At 38.7% G+C, this 22,783-nt stretch overlaps 1 protein-coding gene, 1 non-coding gene and 1 pseudogene across 3 annotated transcripts in view; 1 reads left to right on the top strand and 2 right to left on the bottom strand.

Annotated features, from left to right (window-relative positions):
* LOC101292394 overlaps nt 1-22,783 on the bottom strand; it is a 1,325,780-nt pseudogene that overhangs the window by 621,397 nt on the left and 681,600 nt on the right. Inside the window, exons 125-127 of the transcript XR_184374.1 lie at nt 8,412-8,708; nt 7,393-7,765; nt 7,219-7,294 (exon numbers count right to left, since the gene is read on the bottom strand). The product of XR_184374.1 is annotated as an uncharacterized LOC101292394 (transcript). The remainder of the gene's footprint in view (nt 1-7,218; nt 7,295-7,392; nt 7,766-8,411; nt 8,709-22,783) is intronic.
* Nucleotides 7,142-9,076, top strand: LOC101298687 (transcription factor TCP4-like). Its single transcript, XM_004294068.1, has 2 exons — nt 7,142-8,768; nt 8,860-9,076. Exon 1 carries the CDS (start codon nt 7,415-7,417, stop codon nt 8,732-8,734), a length of 1,320 nt encoding a protein of 439 aa, XP_004294116.1. The 5' UTR covers nt 7,142-7,414; the 3' UTR covers nt 8,735-8,768; nt 8,860-9,076.
* On the bottom strand, nt 12,703-12,776 carry TRNAI-UAU. Its single transcript has one exon. It is a non-coding gene; the product is annotated as a tRNA-Ile (tRNA).

Raw genomic sequence — 22,783 nt, 5'->3', positions numbered from 1 at the left:
AATGTCGAAAATTTCATACACTGATCAATTGTGGTTGAGCATTTGAATGCTTAGAGCTTCTCAACCCATTTTTCCACCTGTGGTGGTGTTTGATAATCAATTAATTTGTTCTTGAAAAAAAAAAAAATTTAGTCGGGATCCCGGTCCCGTCCCGATCCGGGATCGGGACGTACGGGACAGATTTTTAAAAACACCTTCCCGTCCCGTCCCGTTCTTTTATTTTCGGGACGGGACGGGATTCACTAAATCCCGGCCCGTTCCGTCCCGTGCCCAACCCTAGTGTTACTTTCCTGACCTCAAATGATAGTGTTATCTTAACTACTGAGGAAAGGCTTCGGTTTCCTAGGGTAGCAAGGTTTAAGAATTCTTCTCGACTGTAACTTCTGATCACTTAGATGAGAGGATTTTGGAAACAAGCTCGTATAATTGTCTTCGTTCGTCATTTGCTAAAGAATACATGATTTTTGACGAATTTGTTTTACTCTAACATGTGTAATCCTCAAGCATACGTTTACTACTGCTTTGCCATAAAACCCGAAAAAGCTTCCATGTTCTGTTGGCTAGACGATCAGCACCGCCGCCCCAAACAACAGAAGCCGAAAACTAGAAGCTAGGATGACGCCTACCTACACTTGGGGACAAAACCTAACCACCTTTTAGGCCGATCCGCCGTCAGTCAAAGCAAACCCAATTTGGAATCAGATCACCACCACCCAACAGGCTCAAGCCCCATCGTATTAAAAACCTCAACCTCTAACTCACAATTACTGATTCACCGTTGCCGCACCTCAAAACATAATCTGGTCACCGAAAACCACCATACGGTCGAAGGTAGACCCAAAAAGTGCAATCGAACTGGGTTGAGGAAGCGTTGTCGTCGAGACAGAATCCATTCCCCCCGTAGCCTTACAATAATCGTGCTCCCTTTGTTCAGAACCTTCACGATCCACGTTTTGCTAAAAGGAGGAATGCGTCGCCAAACGAAACCCTAGAAAGGCTTTGAGAACAGAGTCGTTCCACAAAGACCGGAGGCTCCCTCTCCTTTATAATAATATGATATGGAAAATGATTTTGATCGGAGCGAATTCTACGCAACAAGGTGCACTTGTACCATTAATGTGCAAGTCCTCAAATCGCCGCGTGGGAAGATTAAATGAAAACTAGAGACCATAAATTCCTTCATTTCATTTTCATTTTTGATCCGATTAAATTAAATATCCTTTCATTTTCATTTTGTTGTTTTAATGAGATCTTATTTCATTGTATTAAAGGAATTTTGGGGTTTTAGTTTCTTTGCTCGGTTGTGTTTGACTTTTTTTTGACTGGGCTAACACTATATAAAGATATAATCTAGGATAATTAGGGCCTTTCCAATGAGGGATCCCTATTTTAAGCTATTTATAGGGATAGGGCATTACACCAACTTCCCGATTATAATTTTACATCTCCACCGTTCATATCTTAGGTCTATATGAGTAGATCACCTATACAAAATTTCATATGATTTGGTGATCGTTAAGGCTTTCAAAAGTTCAATTTAGTTTTAATGACCTTCAACGGTTTTAGTTTGACATAAGCTGGACCATTCAAGATTATTAAAACTAAATCAAACTTTTGAAAGCCTTAACGATCACCAAATCATATGAAATTTTGTAGAGGTGATCTACTCATATAGACCTAAGATATGAACGGTGGAGATGTAAAAATTCAGTTGGGAAGTAGTGTAATGCCCTATCCCTAGAAAGTGACCAAAAATATGGATCCCTCAATGGAAGGGGGCTGCTAGGATAATTATACCTATCTAAGAATCTAAGAGCAGCTCCAACAGCTTCCCCAAAATTTCTCTAAAATGGGGAAGCAAAAGCCAAAATCTCCAAAAAAATTATGCTTCAACTCCAACAGCTTTTCCATTTTAGAGATTTCAGCATTTATTACAACAATAAAATATGTTAAATGATTATTAATAATAACAAAAAAAAATCATATATTTCATTGTAACATAAATTACCCAATAAAATATTCTAGATTTTTGTTCTTATCATTGGAACAAGTGAATAATTAATATTTGGGGAAGGAGTGCTTCTCTTTCTTCTCCATCCCCATTTTAGGGAATGAGATGGGGAAGCTGTTGGACCACAAAACAATCTAATATTCCCCAAAATTGATAAAATCAAGAAAATGGGGAAGTTGTTGGAGATGCTCTAATTTGAAAGAGGGAAAAAAGTTGTATGGGGCTACAGCCCAGATAACAGTACACCAAGTATTTTTTTTTTTTTTTCCTAGGAGGCTCAGCCCTACCCTGGTTTCAGTTATTTTATTGAAAAAAAAAACAAAAGAGTACATAAAAGGAGAGGGGGACATAGACCAAAACCCCTCCCGGAAAAAGAAGAACAACACAAAAACTTGTGATCTACTAAGGACAATGAACAACGAATAACAAATTCATTGTTGTTGCCCAAAGAGTTACAAATCAAAAGATCACAAACTAAAACGATAGTTGGGAAAACCTGCTAAATCACGTGAATAAGCTGTAATTGCATAAGGTGGACATGAATCCCACCAATGAACTTCCGCATTATCCGCACCAAAATTAGCTAAGCAGTCAGCAACGCTGTTACCCTCCCGATAAATATGAGATACTTTAATAGTCATAGTAACAAGAATAACCCGACAGTTAAACTATTCAGTAGTGAAACGCCAAGGTACATCTACTTGAAATGAAGAAAGAAAATGAATCACTAAAGTAGAATCACTTTCGATCCAAAGAGAATGCCAACCTCTTTACGAAGCCATTTGAATGGCGTGAATGACTGCATGCATCTCAGTTTCTAATGCAGTAGCAATACTAAGATTTCCTGAAAAACAACCTAAAACCCGACCCAAATGATCTCGAAAAATGCCACCAAAACCTGCCAAACCAGGAGTGCCACGAGCGCACCATCAGTGTTGAGCTTGATTTGATAAATAGAGGGAACATACCACATAACTTCAACAATTTTCGATGCTTTAGATGACCTGCCCCTAATACCAATGCGATGCAAAATGCAAAGCTCATCTACAATATTCTTCATTGTGTCCTTACTCAAAAGATTAATCTCATGAAGTTGCATCTTAATAGAATGGAGTAAGGAACCTGGCAATATGATTGACTCTTGAAAGCGAAGAGCATTCCTTGCATGACAAATAGCATAAAAACCAGCTCTAATCATTCCCCACCATAGCAAAGTTAACTGAGAGCTATAACCATGACGTACAAGGTAAGTAAAGAAAGAAATAATATCATTGAAAATACCCCGAATCTGAAACAAATCTAGAAGATTTCCCCAGATATTAGTTGCAAAAGGATAATGCAAAAAGAGGTGCTCTGCAATCTCAACATTATTATGACAGAGGGAGCAGACTAAAGACAAATGGTAGCCATGAAGTTGTCGAATATCATCAGTAAGTAGCTTTCCATGCATGTATTTTCACAAAACTACTGAGTTCGTAGCACGAAAACATGATTGCCAAACAAACCGAGCCCAAGGAACTCTAGGAAGATGTATACCAAGATCAAAGGCCACACAACTACAATATTAAGCAAAGACCACATAAGGCTACATCTTTTCATATGTGTGACATTTTCCCCTCATACCCCATTAATACTTTTATTTAATTACCACACTTATGAGAAAAAATGCAACACCTTCAAAGAAAACAATTTGAGAGATCGATTTATGTTTCAAGGCCTTTGCTCAATATTGTTGTTCAATGGAAAAGAGTTTATCACCTCTCAAATTAATGCTCGTTTATTGTCATTCTTTATTAGAAATCAAAAATAGTAGAGACTGTTACTATGTTTTTTTCGCTTCCAAATATCAATGAATGTATTCTAACAAAGCTTACAAATGATGAAACACTTACGTTCAATTTGAGATTCTTTAACCGGATATGTCTAAATTTCTCTCATATATATCCATTTGTATCATAGGTTGTTATCAGTGCAAAATAAAGATAAGTATAAGTTTTCTGTAAGTTTTTAACAATACTTTATGTTCCTCAAAAATAAAAAAAATAACTTTCAGTCACCTAACACTCAAAAGAAAACAAATACTTCAAACATACGAGATTATGATGTGAGATTACAAAAATAATTTGAGAGATCGATTTATGTCGACCTTGACTCCTCTAGGTGTAGTTGGTATTATTAGTATACATTATATATGTACAAGAAAACGAAATAAATCTCGTAGTCATGCATTAGATTCAAATTCCTATTTAGGAGAGCTTCTCAAGAAAATAAAAAAAATAAAAAAAAAATTCTTATTTCATGCACCTGGAGAACTAAATTTGATTAATTTTGCATTTCGTTTTGGGGCCGGGGGAAATTAGCTAGGACATTAATTGATGATTGAAACAACACATAGCGTAAGCAACTAAAGACAGTTTCGTGCATACCAGACATTCACGAAAATGGAGAAACAAGACTTCTAGTGACAACTTTTCTCTCCGAAATCATCGATTATGAAACATGTGAGAACCCAGATCCATAAACAATGAATACGATACAAACACACTGCAATGAATTAGGGCTAATTAAGCAAGGAGTAGTACCCAGCAAGCTAACAAGAGGCAGTTAATATGGAATGGAATAGAGTAGCTAGAGATGACCCCAAAAGGAAAGAGGGGGATCGAAGGAAAAGGAAAAGTGCATACATGAGCAGTCATTTTCATATGTGTTATATCATCACCTTAATTAACAATAAGCATCGATAGTAAAAGTCCAGTCCAGACTAAGAAGATTTCCAGGTTATAGCTCTCATTCTATAGACTAACCCACATTTAGGTATGTAAGGTCGCTCTCAGTTGGCGTAAAGAATATGGAAGTCATTATTACTTGCCAAATTAACGTGCTTAGGCCGATGGGTAGATGCTATGTAAAGAGCAATGCTTAAGGCTAGCTGTTGATGACATTCACTAGGGGGTTTGGCGGTTACTTAATGTCAAAACTACGATATATACACCATTTATGTAAGAATCAAGAACTCAAACTGGCATGTAAAAGTCTTGTTGAGGGGAGGAGACCTGCACTAATGAACTGAAAGCGTTTCACGGCCAAAGAAATCAGAATCGTTGCCTGAAATTCACCGAAACTCTTAGATTTCTTGAACGAGAGTACACTAGCTAGAAACTCGATCGCCACTCCGGTCGATATTGAAATCATGTGAAGCAAACTATGGACAGACTTCCTTGGTTGGAATCGGACATTAATGGAGGATGAAACCCAGTAAAAGGAAAGCATGATTCCACCATACATAGATAAAAAATTCTTAGTCACATTATGGCTTTAAACACAAAAGAAAAGATTCGTGACGCTATCGCAATAAACAGGTCCAATATTTCTCGATGCCAAGATTCATGAGAGCAAAGATTAGGATAAAACCCTAGCATCAAGAGAGAGACTATAATGTGTATTACTTGAAAGGATCAGTATTACTTGAAATACCTAGTTACTTAGGAAGTTCATCGGTAATGTGTTCGTTACGTCCTTCGCAGATTGATGGTTGCAGAGAGTGTTTAGCTTCAGTCACATTGTTTGTAGTGTACATGATATCTCACACTAGATGGAGTGGAGAACTTTCTATGCATGCTAGCCGATCACGCGGTGAAGCTAGATGTCCAGTCAAAACCAAAAAAAATAAGTGATTTTCCAAATTATTCTTAAATTATCTATTTCAAGATATCCGATAAAATTAGAATGAAACTATACTTAAATTATTAAAATAGTACCTAAACTATTTTCATGCATGCATACTGATTGGACGTCTACCCCAGATACACGGTACGTTTACATAAGAGAATCTTTAGATGTAGTTATAAATAGACTTAGAATTCTTGTCGGTTGTTAAAAACTATTTGTAGCCGTTAATCTCAGTTAACAAAAGTCCATCATATGATTTAAAGGAATCTGAAAATAAAAATCATCTGCATATATTAACAACAACAAAAATGAAAAACAAAATATAGAGGAAATTAAGACAGGTCCCAAAAATGCCATGTAAATGAGAGAGAAAAAAAGGTGGTCTGAAAAAAGGAAATAGAAGAAGCGTGAAAAAGACAGAAGGGAAAATGAGAGAAAAGAAAAGATGACGTTGTTTCTTTCAAGTGAAGGCAGAGAAAACGAAGACGACGACGGGTGGTAGGGTCTCTTTCAAAATGCCATGGGTGGTGGTGGCATATAATACTCTTACCAAAGGATCTATCTAATCTAACCCCAAAGCATCCTTTGCAGACTAGTCTCTCTGCCCTTTACAGCCAGCTAGCTTCCAAATTCAAAACAAAACCCCAACGGTTCTAACTTCTAGTAAAACCCAGAACCAAAGCTTTCTTGGGGTTTAGGGTTAAAGCTCAAATCACAGAGAGAGGCGAGCTTGGGTTGAGTTACAGAGATGGAGTTTGGGTAAATGGGATTTTGTTACTGGAACCGAGGGCTACTCTTAGACTTGGTGTCTTGTTGTTTAGATAATAGTACAAAGAGATGACAGACGCAATGATGAGATCACAGAGATCTTTAATCCTCTTTCTGACCAAACACTGCCACCCTTACCACTGGCATCATCAACCTCTCCTATAGGCCAACACAGTATTTCTCTCTTTCCCTTCTTCCGTTTTCCTATTCTGCCCTCCTCTCTCTCTCTCCTCTCTCTCTCTCTCTCTCTCTCTCTCTCTCTTTCCCTTCTCAAAGATTGAGACTTTTTTCCAACAGGGCTAGGTAGATTTTTGAAATTGGGATTTGGGTTTCTGTCTGTCTGGGTTTACCTGCTCAACTTTGAACTGGGCAGTATGAATCATCCCACTCGTTTCCAAAACATACTTCCTAATTGGTGAAAGTACCAGAGCTGAAGCTGAGTCATCATAAAAAATAGTACCCAAAAACTGTGTGATGGGTTAGGCTGGCGACAGAGCTAGCTAGCTGGTTTGGCCTTCTCTTTCTTCTTCTTCTCTCTAATTAAGCTCAGCTTTAATTGGCGTCTGGTGTTGGTGGGTTTTTGTTTTGTGTGATGGAACTGAAACCATTGAATGGCAGAGCCTTTTGCTATCAGGTTTCAGAAATCCCACAGCACCAGCAGCAGCAGATCATCACCATCAGTAAAAGCACTAGGCAAATCGAAAGCTGGGAGTGTAGAGATTCATAAACCCAGTAAGCAAAAGTCGAGTATTGTTGTTGCTAAAAATAACTCTGATAGGTCTAGTACTAGTTCTGCTTCTGCTTCTTCTTCTTCTGGTGCTGCTGTCACTACTGTTCCACTAAAAGCTGGAAAAGGAAACTCACAGGTCCTTGACTCTGGATCCTCAAGGCAGCCATTACCATTTCCAGTACCCTCATTCTTCTACTTCAACCGGAGAACCCACCATCGAATATGCAGCAAGAAAAATGGGGGAGCAGAGCCACAACAACCTTCACCACCACCACCACCGCGCCACCGCCTCGTCCTCCTCCGCTGCTGCTCGACTTGGTCTCGGGATAAGAACCACTACATCTTCCTCCACGGCCAGCGAGATCGTGGAGGCTCGCGGGGGCCACATTATAAGAGCCACCGGCCGGAAAGACCGCCACAGCAAGGTCTGCACCGCCAAAGGCCCCAGGGACCGCCGCGTCCGCCTCGCCGCCCACACCGCCATTCAATTCTACGACGTCCAGGACCGGTTGGGATACGACCGCCCCAGCAAGGCCGTCGATTGGCTCATCAAGAAAGCCAAAGCCGCCATCGACGAGCTCGACGAGCTGCCGCCGTGGAACCCGAACTCAATTTCCGTCCAGACTTCAGCTTCTCCGACTGCGCCGCCGACTTCCGCGGCGCAAGAAACGCAGAACAACTCGAGCCTCCATTTCTCGATGGTGGAGGCTCCGAGTTCGTTGTCTGCTAATCGGAGAGCTTCAATGGTGGGTAGCGGCGTGGCGGAGCTTGTGAATCAAAACAGCTCGAATTTTCTGCCACCGTCGATGGACTCCGACTCAATCGCAGATACTATTAAGTCTTTCTTCCCAATGGGTGCGGCAACGACGGCAGAAACGCCGTCGTTCCACCCGAGCTATCCGCCGGATTTGCTGTCGAGAACCAGCAGCCAGAGCCAAGATCTAAGATTGTCTCTTCATTCTTTTCAAGACCCAATTCTTCTTCACCACCACCAAGCTCATCAGCATCAGACCCATCACCAAAATGAGCAGACTTTCCTAACCCCAAACCCTCTCGGGTTCGACAGCTCCGCCGCCACGTGGACAGAGCAGCACCACCAGCAGCAGCAGCAGGCGGAGCTCAACAGGTTCCAGAGAATGCTGGCTTGGAGTAATGCCGGTGGTGGCGATAGTAACAACAACAACAACAACAACAGCGGCGGTGGAGGTGGTGGGTTTACGTTCAACTCGCTACCGCTGAGTCAGTCACAGTCGCCGACGCTGCAGCCGTTCTTGTTCGGCCAAAACCAGTTCTTTTCATCACAGAGGGGACCCCTTCAGTCCAGTAACGCGCCTTCGGTTCATGCCTGGATAGACCACAACGACCTTTCGGACCATCAACATCAGATGGCGCCGTCAATGCATAACCATCATCATCAACAGTCTTCCATTTCCGGCATGGGATTCGCCTCCGGCGTATTCCCCGGCTTCCACATTCCGGCAAGAATCCAGGGCGAGGAGGAGCACGACGGCATCTCCGACAAGCCGTCCTCTGCTTCCTCCAATTCTCGCCATTAAATCGAAACACTGAACTTCTCTTCCACCCTCAAAGGTACTTTCTTTAATAAGTTTCAATCTTCTAATCCAAGTATTTAATTTGGCAACGTTGTTTACTTGTTTGGTTGATTTTCTTTTTATTTCAGGCTCATTCTATTGTGAGAGGAATGATTAAGGAGATAGCTGTTCATGCGAGTTTAGTTAAAGACAGAGAAGATTTTCCGGTTACTTCGATTTCAATGGCGTGTGTAGACCTTGGGAAGAAGAAATCTGTGTTCGTATTCGGGTTTCGATCCCTCGGTTTGTTTATCTTAGCTTCTGTTTTTCATCAGTTACCTTTGTTATGTTGTTGTGTTCATGTTTCCTTGTTTGAGTTGAGCTCTTAAAGCTGAAACTCTGATTAGCTTTTGTTGGGTTTGTTTTGTTTCTGACTTAGCTTCAGACTCTACCATGCTGTTGTTTGTTCTATTGTTCATTTCTAGAGTTGAATGAAACTTTTGTGCTTTTAATTCATTAGTCCTACCAGAATCTTTTGTTATTGCTTTGGATACTTGAAATAACCCTATATGGAACTTGTAAATTTTTCATAATTTGATTTGAAAATTGAAAGGTATTTGTTCTTTCTTAGTTCCAAAAATGAGAGAAAAATAGATAGGGGCTTTTTCCCCACCTGACTTTCTTGGTTCCAAGAAATAGCAATTTATTGTGATGTAGGTGAAAGAGAGAATTTTAGAGTCTATGTCTGCAATTGTTTTTGTTATTTACTAAACTTTTCACTCATAAGGGTCAAGCCTCAACTAGTAGCTCGAACTTACATAGAAAAATTGAAAGAGAATGTATCTCTATCAATGATCTGGTTTCAGGAGTCAAACTAGAAGTCATTTTCCATAAACAGTAGATATTGTTGGAGATTGAGCAGACCAGTAGCTCACAACCCCCCTCGAGTTCAAATTTCCCCACACTGCTGCAAAATTGGGAAATTTCCCAACTGAAAAAAGAATGGTTTTCTTTTCTCTTTTGACATTGCATTCAAAGAGAAATCTTGACAACCAATTTTACCCAATTTAGTGTCAGTGATGATGGTCCTCCTGTCTGAATGTTTTTGACTTGAAGAAAGAACAAGAAGAAGATGAATCACTGTCAACCTTGAACCCCATTTTACTGGGGTAGAGAGATAGAATTATTCATCTGGCTCAGTTAGTTCAATTATTGCCCTACATCTTTATTTTGCTGCATATCTTTGACTGAAGGAGGCTGTTAAATAATCGGGCTCAGTTAGTTCAACCATTGCCCTACATGTTTATCTTGCTGCATACATTTGACAGAAAGAGTCGGTAAAATCTGGAAATTACTTTGATTGTTTAACTATATAAGGTCAGATTTTGAAGAATCTAAGGGTCATGGTCTATATAACTCTGAATGAGATATGTAATGAGTACAGGGAGGGAAGTGGGGCTAAATCATCTATCTGCTCCAGGAGGAGGAGAAGGGAGAGGAGGCATGAACAAGAACAACAAAAGAAACTCAATTATGGAGAATACAATACGTTCATAGAACACAGATGGATAGATACCACCAATAACTACTGGGACTTGCTCATCTGTCTATGGTCCCCTACAATCCTCCCCTCCTGTAAATCTCAGTGCCCTCCTCTTGCCTCCTAAAAATCTTTATGAGAGAGAGAGAGAGTAGCTGGAAACTACTTTGTTTCTTCTTTATTTTCCCCTCCCCATACCTCCAAGATAAAAAAAGCATCTAGAGCTTCCTTTGAGATTAAGATTAAGATGGTGACATTTTCCTTACAGTTGCATGTATTTTAGTGGAGCGCGCAAAAGAATATTGAGATATTATGAAAGAGAGGATTCGAAATTCGGGTAAAATACTCTTAACTAGCTACAACGGGAGCTCGTGGAAAAAGGCTAAATACCAGAAATGAGTTTAGTTTCAAGATAGGTTAATATTCTAATGTAAGCTTGATTATGGAATAATCAAGACTTTATCATTTGTAAGTGACAAATTAACTATACAGTGGTGAATCTAATATGTTATCTGATTAGTATTGTAAGCTGAGAGCTCATCTTTTTCCCTGCATGGCTTTGTGCTCCACAGCTTTTTAGCCAAACCCCACATTACATAATCCTTCCTAAATCATTTGTTTAATGCATGATTAAAGAAATCTAATTAGAGAATAGAGAATTCAAAATCATTGAGCTGAGAATTGTTCATCATAGCCAAAAGACACACAGAAGAGTATATAAATGTTGCACGGATGAGCATTAAAAATGGAAAATCATTAGGTAGTTATATACACATCATAAACTCACACCAACCACTAAGGTACAAAATCAGAACACATGAAAATATAAGTTTTGTGCATCCTAAAGCCATAAGCTGCGCTGTGGAGTTCCTATCTGATAGTGGGATGATGACAGATACTATTTACCTTTGTTAAGTCGATTTCATTGGCAGATAGCCGGCGCAATCAGGATGCTCACGAATTGGCTTGAACTGCTCTTGTATTATATGCTTTGAGTATGATTTTCTTCTTTGATAGAATCCCAAGTTCTCGATCATCTGAGAGGAGCTTCTGTTGGATCATATGCTTACATTGATCTTCTTTAATAATATATGAAGTTTCCCGCTAAATTATATTAACAAGTCTTCTCTTATGTATAGGAAAGATGCATTGGCAATTCAAGGGAACACAACAACTCCGGTGTTGTCAAGCTAAGAAACTCCAAGAACTAACGACATGCAAATGAGTCGGCTAGTGTTTGTATCTATTTTTGGCAGCTAGCTTACCTGGTTGGAATAGGCTTTGCTAGCTTGCATGTTCTCCTAGTTTCTTCAGATTACCATTGTGGTTTCAGGCATTGTAGTTTTGTTAATCAAAGTTTAGACACGAATGCCATGGAGATGGAAGCAAACTTTATTGCGATGAAAGGTGAATAAAAATAGTTACTGGTTAGATGTCAATACATTCAAGGGCCATTTGAGCAGTAATGGCTAAGTAGTACTTATTGATCAAAGTACTGTCGAGATGCTTATAAAATGAAAATCCAGCAACTGTACTACATTTCGCAGATCGCAGCGCCATAAGTCTTTGCGACAGTAACATAAGCCACAGAAAGAATAAGTTCATCAAAAAATTCCTAGCCTGCATACATAGCAAGAACACCCCATACTACACTTCCGCAGCAACGCATCTGTGTCATGCAAACAAAATGTATGCTATACTGCTATAGTTTTCTGAATCAAATTCTAAAGTGTTGGGAAGTAATGGACTTATTTTAAACAGCCAACAATGTAGGTTTAATTACTTGGTGATTTACTATGATGTGGATACATAAACTGAATGATTGGTGGTGATCATCTCCCTCATATGGTAAAATCAAGATTCTGCCATTGTTTGAGAGTCTGATACGCATCAATGAAATCTAGCGAAAACAATCCTCAGCTAGTGATGATGGGTAAATAGCTAACCCTAGCAAATATCAGTAATATGTAACAAACCACCAGATGTTATTAGGTTTCTAAAGCTAGACATTGTAACATAAACACATGCGCCTCAAGCCCGAGTACCCCTAAAAGCAAAACAACCTACATATATGAAATAATGCAAAGAAAGTTGAACGAACCATGGAAGTGTTGGCTAATTCAGGAAAACTCTGCGGTAATGTCTCGAAAGGTACTTATGCTTCAAGATTAATTCTGGATTTCATGAGAGCTATGATGTTTCTGTCTTCTGAGGTAGGCACTGGAACATGTATACATGCAGTTGCTTCCGAGTGACTAGTATTCACTCCAAAAAAACCGAAGCAAGACAACCCACTTGCAAAGGAGACGAAGAGAACTTGCAGTTATAAACTTCACTTGAGAGACACACAAAAAGCAGAAGCCAGAAATATGTCTCGATTTAAGATTCTGCATTTCTTGACTGATTGCTTAAACACATAAATTGGGATCCAAAAATAAAATATCTGACATTTTGGTCCCGGCGGGGCTCGAACCCGCGACCTTCGGCTCATAAGACCAACGCTCTAACCAACTGAGCTACGGGACCTTACTTATTAGTTAAATCCACTTTATGCAATAAAAGTGCTACTTTCAACACAAAACGAATTAAGTACAGGGGATGGAGATCTCGAGCTGTGATTTGAGAAGGATGTCGACCAATAATGACAAAACAATAAGAGTGAATAAATGGACAACGATGAGCTTGAAGCTACAGGCAGTAAGCTAGATTGACAAGATCTTGATGTGCGAGTTCAAAGCACAACCAAGGCCGCTCTGAAACTAAGGGCTCGAGGCAACATAAATCTATGGTGTTGTACGTTTCGTGTTTGATACCTTTCACTATTTCGAGGGTTCGGGTCTGAACTAATTTTTTTTTTTTTTTTGTATACTTATTTTAACAGATCGAAGCGTTCATTGTACTAATGAAACCAACAAACGGCATGACACTAGCACAAAGATGTTTTATGGCCGGCAGAAGTGGAGGATCTATAATTCTATAAACTGCAGCGCAAGTCTATAGCAAAACAAAAATACTTCATTTTATATGGGAATATAGACTACTGTTACCTCTTCACGCCTAGCATATGCAATTATCGTGCACAAATGACTTCTGAAAAGATTTATAGAAGAGCGCAGGCGCGCAGCTAGCTAGTACAGACTAGAACCGAAACAAAACTAATCATGGCCAAAGTCTCCACCCTTGAAATGAGGACCAAATGTCCAATCCTTAAAGGAATGTTGCCAAGGCTCAGCATGCAGCATCAAAACATGCATGGTGAACCCCGGCCATTGAAACGAGTGTGCTCGCCAAGCTCGACGTCGACACACCATTTAGAGTGCATGAAGTATTATCGATCCGAGACTCTTGCTAATTACGCTTAGAGCATTGCCTTTCAGAGGGACTTCATATGAGTATGTCGAATCATGCATGCTCCTTGTATTGTTGTGTCAAATGTAGTTCCATCTATATCATGTATGAATGTCATGTATGTAGAAAACTCGAAAGTAAAAGCACACCACAAAATAGAGTTGTCTTCAATCAAAAATATCATCATTAACAAGTAAGGAGAAGAAATTGTTAAGAATATATCAAGGGACACTCATTTTTATACAAATTTTTACACTTTTTATTAGCCATTAGATTTTAAAATTTTTAATGGTGTAGATTACTGTGAGTATGACATCAACATACAATAAAATGACATGAAAAATGACATGGAATTAATTTTCTTTTATCTGAATATTGAGTTTCTTTGTTCAAAAATATAAATCTAACACACAAAAACTAAAACTGCACTTAACAAAAAAAAGAAAAGCTAGAACACAATAAATAAAAAAAGACGAAGAACAAGAAAGTAACAGACAATGGAGGAAAAAGTGAAGAACTAACCGTCTCTCTCCATAAAGAACATCATCAAAGTTGTCATTTAAGATGATTGATTCTCTAGTAAAACTCTAAATTATAGAAAAGATTTACTTAGTTCATGATGTAACAGCAATATTATATGAAAAGAAAATTGAATAAAACTATCGAGGATTGATACCATATTGGTCGGATGCGATAATGTAGATGGATAAAATTGGGAGAAATTTTTAATACACACCTCTAATTTTTTAATACACACCTCTATTATTTTATGTTTTTATTGAGATTTTATAGGTAAGCTAAATGACCAAAACAAACATCTATTATTAAAAAATAAATAAATAAAATCGTGCTAGAAGTATTCTATTCAACATCTTCTACCCTAAAATCGTCGAAAAAACGCCTTCTCCCCTAACCCCAACTCTTTTCCACAATTCATTTGGGTTGTCTTTTTTTTTTTTTAATTTTTTTTTATTTATCTGTATCAGCTTTAATTTGATCTTGTAGATTATGTTGTCAAGTGCATCTTTATCATAACCTGTTTTATCGAATAACTAGCTATCTATGTTTAATAGCTACTATACTTCTACAGTTCTACTAGCTTGTGAATTTTGAAAACTTGTATTGATGATTTGGAGTTGGGATATAACAATAATCATTTGATTATAAATTGAACGATGATAACCAAAAATTTATAGCAAAAATTAGACGAAATAATATGTAAAAAGAGGTACCAAATAGTAAATATATATTAATTATATTAAATAATGGAATATTTCATAAATTAAGGACATTTTAGGCTTTTGGGATATGTATATTAAGTATAATACTAAAATAAAAAACCTGATATGTGATGTATTAAGTAAGGGGTGTGTATTTAAAATTTCTCTAAAATTGGTTTTTTGATCAAGTATAAAGTGTATAGACAAAGAGATAGCAAGAGAATCATCATCTTATTCATTGATATGAGCCCTTTATATAAGGAATTACATAATACCAATATGGTAAGGATATGAATACATAGATCTTGTCTAACTACATATCCTATTGGCATAAGGCCAAGACACATATAAAGAATATCTAGAAAGATACAAAATATCCTAGAACACTCCCTCTTCTGCCGCGCGCTGATATGCCGATGGTGCTGATATGTTTCCTCGTCAAAAACCTCGTCAAGTCACAAAAACCCTGTGGGAGAAAAAACTGAACCTTAATCGTAGGAGAAAAAAAGTACAACACACCCTTCACATTTGATAGCGACATGTATGTATGTGCTAGACTTTCCCTGAAGTTTGCACCTCCCCTTGATCGTTACATCAATCATAGGGCTCTTCTTGATTTTTACTAATCACGGAAGTTTCAACAATTAACAATGTCAATGCTCTTTAACATGTCTTCAAATGTGGCATTAGGCAATGATTAACTAAATCATGCCGTATTGTCCTCAAATGATCTTTTACATTTAGATTTTGAGGAGAAGGCCGTTTATGAACTTAAAATATAAGTTTGTGTAGGAAATCAGATTTCCGCCCAGCATGACCTTCAGTTACTAGAACAGTCGTAACTTCCTCTAGGAAATACATATGAACAAACCGTAAATGGTTTTGGAAACTAGACTCATTTAGCTTTCCAACCGTATATTACATACGTTCTGGTTCGTCAGGAGCTATTCACAAAGTCCCATCGAAGTTGACTGTTTTGCCAAAATCAGATTCTCGGACAGATTCGTCCAACTTTACGAAAACGGCCATAACTCACTCAATATGATAGGTATGATCAAATGGTTGGTGTCCCTGGAAAGTAGACACATAGATCTTTCGAATGGTACCAATTTCACCATTTTTCAGTGAGTGAGATTTCTTGTAGGTCCCGTGGAAGTTGACCTACAAAACTTGGCAGATTCTGATTTCACTTTTGATGTGTCTTTCTTATGTAGGGATATAATAAGCCTCAACCTTTCATACCATTAAGTATTGAAAAAGAAGTTACTGCCATTACATTGGCATTGCATGGGCGCATAGCTACACTTAGCTTTACAACTTTTCATAACGAATGAGATGTCAAGTCTTTTGTATTGTGTTGAGTACATTGATGCGTCTTATTGTACTTAGATGGGAATTCCATCTCTTAACACATATTTGTCATCTTGCTTTAGACAAAACAACGGATCTCTCTTTAGACCATGACTAATCATGAGAGTATATGTAGGCCTCACTTTCGTTAGAGCATTTAAGCCGATTGATGGAAAATCATCATCAATAAAGTCATCGAATATCTTATCGAGACCGTGTCTTCCCAAGATCTTTTCCTTCGGATGTTGATACATATTGGCATCTCTTGATCCATCAAGAATCCATGTAAATCCGGAATGAACACGCAAAGGCATAATTCACCATATCCCTTCCAAATCAAGTAGAGTCCATTTGCGTTTCAAAACATTTAGCAAACGCGTGCTCCTGTGGTCTGGAGCCACTTGATTCAGATGAATGAAGTCCGTTTAAGACCTTCATGTATATCTCTGATCCCATAGAGATGTTATTATGACCACATTCATAGGCTGCATGTTCAGTTATTCGAAAACTATCAAACTGACAAAGTAGTGGAGTGCAATGACATCCATTACGAGAGCATATCTCATCGTAGTCGATCCCAGTGCGTGTTAGTGAGAGACTTTGCGCCATAAGGTGAGTCTAAACTCTTGTTCTCACTATGCTATCTAACAAAGACATAGTTGATAGGGTTTAGCTTGCGATGTTGGCATCATCTGCCCAAGGACCTATCTTTTTGAATGCTGGATCATATCTTTCCATTAGGCCAATCAACTAAGTTGATATCCATCAACGAAGGGTGGTTCGATAGTAGACTTATTATCCCACGTCCTCATGTACACTAGTGTAATACTTGTAGAAATTTTTATATGGATTGGATTTGACATTGAGGCGTCCCCCAACGATAATCACAATTCAAACTTCATGTGACAGATTTGAGTATCACTGATCAATGGATTAGGTTGTGCCAAGCTCGCTTTCTTCCTAGTGCGAGAAGTATCGAACCTAAGGGCCTCCCTCCTTTTAGGGAGCCACACGGTCTTGTGACACCAATTTTACCACTATATGGCGTCACCATATCACCATCTATGTTGATGGCGTCAAGACCAACTCCTTTTGGTCGCGCCATGTCCTCTTGATAGGACATTAATCCTTGCAGACATATTTGCAGCATGTGATCTCGTCACTTTAACACTTTAAGCATTTGGGATCAAGATGAGACTTAGTGGACACAAACCACGACAATTCACGTCGTTCCACTTGAACACTTGTGTTCTTATCTCCTCCTAACAACAGGAATATTGTCTCATCAAAGTGACAATCCGCAATGTAGCGGTGAATGAGATCGCTTGACAAGGTTTCTACATAAGCGGATTATAGGTGGAGGTTCATATCCAACCTAAGTACTTTTTCATCTCAAATGACCCATCATTGTACGCAATGGCAATGCGATTTGGCATTTAGAAATAACATCTAGCCGAGCTCAAGGATTGGAGATCCGTTTCAATCTTGCCGAGCTCAAGGATTGCAATTTCGTGTCAATCCTAGTACACAGTCACAAGTTGTAGTATAATAATATTCAATGATGGTGGGTCGTAGATGAATAGTAAAGTTGCATGCAAATATTGCATAGCCCCAAGACGCAATAAAAAGATTGGTGCGCATCAATAATGTTCGAGTGACAAGTTAAAGTTGCTTGGTCGTAGCCTCGGTGAGACCGTACTGCGTGTGAACATGGGGTACATGACACTTCAACTTACATCCCGATAAACTTCTTTAAAGAATGGGTAGTGAGCTCGTAGAAGTATAAACAGCATAAGCGGTAGATAATAGTGTAACATGTGACTAGTGTGTTAACACTTCAACCAACACCATAAAGCATAAAAATGTGTCCGTAAGTTGGTTGTATCTATCTACATAGTTTGATGTAAGAATAGAATGTTCACTTTTGTGTTATTTAGCGTATGAGGGTCTTACTCCTAATTTAGCTATAGAATAGGCTTTCAAAACGAACAATAAGCATTGCAGGGGGCCAATGCGACATCGAGGGAAGGCCAGTGCACAACCTCCAGGAAGTTGGAGTCGTGTTCGGGTGACGTCAATGTTCCCCGGGTCACCATCGTGTTTCATGGTGATGCTAGATCTTGAATGTCTTCATTTTGAGCGGAAGAATGGATGTCCATAAGAATTTCTCAAAATTTGGATCATTATATCTCTTCCAGGTTGACCAATTTGGTCAAACCAAAGCATATATGAGTCGGTGTCCCAAATATCATGTTTGGCGACAACGTGGGATTCGATATTCGAATCGTAGTGACATACAGTCCACTAGATTGACTCATGAATTTCTCCAAGATGCGCTTCAGTCTGCATTCATGAGAAGGTATACACAAAAGAATTCTTGTTCATTCTCACAATGTGTTTTCAAATGAAAACTATTAGCAAGAATGTCTTTAAAGCTCAATATGGTTCGATTGCCTCTCAATGCATAGAGGGTATCTGTGATATTGATCATGGTGCCATGAGGCATCAAGATTCAAGCTAAACCGCGTCCCTGAATGACCGGTATGATTCAATCATTGTAGTCATAGAAGATTTACAAATGCACAAAATTCAAAGATAGTTACCAATTCCTTAGAATGTTGTGGATAGTTCCACTATCTGCGAAGCACTCAATATCTTGATGAGACATATCTACAAGAAGGAGTAGATAGACGAGTTAATAGTTCCACTTGAACCATTTAGAAGGATTGAAAGAAGCTACGAAAAGCTGTAATCTCGAGAGTGCATAAAAATTTCCGCGCAGAATGACCTTTATGCACTAAAACAGCCATAACTTCTTCGTTAAAATAGATATGGACAAACCGCGAAAATTTCTGAAAACTAGACTCGTAGAGTTTTCTAATGATATAAAACTCACTGTCTGGTTCATCCGGAGCTGTTTACAAAGCTCAAACGAATTTGACTGTCTAGAAGGAACAGATTGCTGTTTTTCGCAGAATTGGCATTTGCGAAGCTGTGAAGCTTGCAGGTGGCGTGTAGGTTTTTGCCTTAGCCAAAGTGACGTGTGTATGATCAAAACCAAGTCCTTTCGGTCGTTCTAAGGTCGTAAACTCCATGACTAGTTAGCAAAAGCTCCCTGACATGAACATAAACTAACTCAGAGAACCTAAAGGATTCGATCATGATGATAATTTTCCAGTTTTGATAAGTCTTCAACGTCTTTTGCAAGACGGCAATTGGTTGAATAGCGTAGGGGGATCCAAAATCAAAAGCTTTCGGTAATTCCAAGTCAGTATGACCAGGCATGTCCATGGAGGGTCGGTAGTGCGAGGCACACTTGAAACCACTATCTCCTTAATTTCAGACAATTCTAAGACATCACACTGAGCTTGGATGAGCCTAGTTGAACAATTAATGATGGAAAATCCGCTAAAGGGTAGAAGACTTAACCGGAAACACATTAGCGATCCTTCTTGAGGATGCAAGGCCGTGCATCATCTTCACTTGGAAGAGACCAAAACGGCACAATCTAACCATGTAGATTGTAAATATGCCATGCTTCTAAAGACGATATAAAAATGTACATCTTGTTTGTAAATTAATACGAACCATAAGAGGAGAATAATTTCATAACTTCGAAAAAATTCTCAAGGCATTCATTATTACTAATGTGAGTACATCGAGGTCTCAAATAGACGAAGGACGTCGATACAATGCCTTAGTACATATAGCTTGGAACGAAAATCAATGTCTTGCCGATGACGTCAAAGTCATAGGTAGCTAGAGCAGGATCCGATTCTTTGATATTCGCGATCATGAGGATGACGTTCTTGTCCTTATATTGATTTTCCGTACCTTTTTGTATGCATTCACAGTTTGAAAGAGCTTGACAATCTTGAATCAGTGCTCTGAAGATCCACAACGGTTGCATTGTCATGAGCTGACGTGAGTAGTTTTGACAAAATGGTGTCTAGACCGGGAGTGTCGTTATTAGAGTCGGTGACACCTCCCCCTCTTTTCTAGACATCGGCACGACGTTTTCTGCCGTTGTCATGACCCATATTGTTGATCCCCACATTAGGGGATAATCCCAAATAAGTTTATCACATTAGCGTATATACAATTCCCGTTTGTATGATCAAAATCAAGTCTTGTTGGTAATTCCAAACCAACTTGGAGTACCTAGAGAACTTGATGATGATCAAATCTGCTAAAGATTATGGATCATGATGCCACAAAAGATCATCGATAATATGTAGTTAATTAAGATGGTAAGCAATCCACTTGACTAATAACTCAACAAGTAGAGTTATATGAACGTTTCGAGAAACGCTCCATGAGTGCATTCCACAATACTTTATGGTCATTACTTTTTGCACAGATTGCCATGAAGGCTTTTGTTGATGTGGCGCTTCAAAGACTTTGAGCGCATGAGATTTGAAATCTCGGCATCTAGGCTTGTTAGCCTGGGGGTCAAAACATGTGGTTTAATCCTTTCCAATGAAAGGTTCCACATATACCAAGCGAAGATCCGCCTTAGGCTTCTACTACGTCAAAACTCAAAAGAGCAGAATGTTACATTGCTCTTGCATACAAAACCAAGCTGTTATGAGATTCGATAGAGGTCACAAACAATGCTTTTAATGGTTTGTCATTCAGATTGATCACACACAATCCAGAAAAGCCACGAATTGATCAAATACAATTCGAAAAAAGGCCTCGGATTGACCAAACACAATCCGGTGATAGGTCGGGGTTGATCATACATAACCCGGATAAGGAAACAAAAGTGATCAAACACACTCTTGACCAGCGAATAAAATTCCGGGATTTTTGGTACCTGCACACACAAAATCCCAAGCATAGAATAGAGATGAAGAAGGGAGAAAGGATTTTATCCCCCCGAATTACTCCAAAGTAAATAACTGTAATATTAAAGCTTACTTGCTAGTTTGCCAAATAAACTGCGTTTATAGGAGCTCTGATGAGTTTGAGTCGATTGCAGGCTTCGACCGAGGGTTGGGAACCTTTCTGGCTTTCCTTAGAAGACGAGCAATCTTGAAATCTTTGGTTTCTAGAGGCTGCCGAGAGGAGAAACAATGTTTCGCCTACTTATACTTCGAATTTGGGGCTGAAAATTTGACAGGAGGAGCACCTCTGGATGGGGTAGTTGCTGTCAAAAATTCAGGTTGATCGGAGTAAGGGAAGGTGGTGAACCGGTGGTCGGTAGCGGCGGTGGTCTGGAATCTTCCGGCCGCCGGTTCGGAGACTTTCCGGCCGGTTCTCAGGGTGATGCCGGCGACGTTGGATCCGGGACGGAGAGAGCTTTCTGGGGATATAAAATTCCGGCGAAGGGCAGTCGGAATTTTGGTTGGAAATCGGGAAAAACAAGGCTGCCCGATTTTAGGGTTTTGGAAAACAAATGGTGGGCTATTGGCTCTAGGGTTAGAACAAAGAGCATGATAACGTGATCAAGTATAAAGTGTATAGACAAAGAGATAGCAAGAGAATCATCATCTTATTCATTGATATGAGCCCTTTATATAAGAAATTACACAATACCAATATAGTAAGGATATGAATACATAGATCTAGTTTAACTACATATCCTGTTGGCATAAGGCCAAGGCACACATAAAGAATATCTAGAAAGATATAGAATATCTTAGAACATCTGTGATAATAGTGGATTACTACGCGTACAAAGCCAACAAAATTTTCAACGAATACTTGATTTTCTCATAGGGAAGAGAATTGCATAATACCCCATTGCTTACTCATAAGAAACTATACGGAGTTCACAATCTGTTCTATGCATAAAACCCTAAGTATTACTTCTACCATCTATAATCAATTTCGACAATGAATGAGTTCCATATATTGATTGTATATCAATCAAACTATGAAACTAAAACCGATTCACCTGTCTTTTCTTATGTGATCTTCTCTTTGGTTATAATTAAATTCTGTTTCTGGTGATAGGGCATAGAGCAAATCTATGCATTTTTTTTCTTTTCACCAATTTAAGAGAAAGAAACAAAATTTCTTTCATTCTATTTGTAAGTATTTTAATTAGAATAATAGAGATGGGATAGCTCAGCCAAGACGATGAAATCATCTTTTCTACAAGCGACTGGGTTTCTGCTCTTGCTCTTCAACGTTTCTTTTTTTATCGTGTTCTACTGTTTTTCTTTTGGTTGAGTGCAGTTTTTGTGTGTTGATTTATATTTTTGAACAAAGAAACTCAATATTCAGATAAAAGAAAATTAATTCCATGTCATTTTCCACATCGATTTATTGCATGTTGATGTCACACTCACAGTTAGTCTACACCATTAAAAGTTTTAAAATCCAATAGCTAACAAGAAATGTAAAAATTTGTGTAAAAATGAGTGTCCCTTTAACCGGGCCCTATATTGTGTAGGGGATTGTTGATTAACTTTTTACTTTTTTACATTTTTATTTGAGAAAATGCCCAAATGCACAAAAATAGGGTTTTCATAGCCTAATTCAATGAAAAACATTTTGCTTAGCCCATTCCAATGTTTCTTAACAAAATACATTTTTATCTCTAATCTTATTATTTATCTCCTCTCCCTCACCTCTCATACTCATATGCTCTCTCTCTCTCTCTCT

Source organism: Fragaria vesca, linkage group LG3 (genome assembly GCF_000184155.1).
Source record: "Fragaria vesca subsp. vesca linkage group LG3, FraVesHawaii_1.0, whole genome shotgun sequence".
Taxonomy (NCBI): domain Eukaryota; kingdom Viridiplantae; phylum Streptophyta; class Magnoliopsida; order Rosales; family Rosaceae; genus Fragaria; species Fragaria vesca.
The sequence above is the reverse complement of the archived record's forward strand: the minus strand, read 5'-3'. Positions and strand labels throughout refer to the sequence as shown.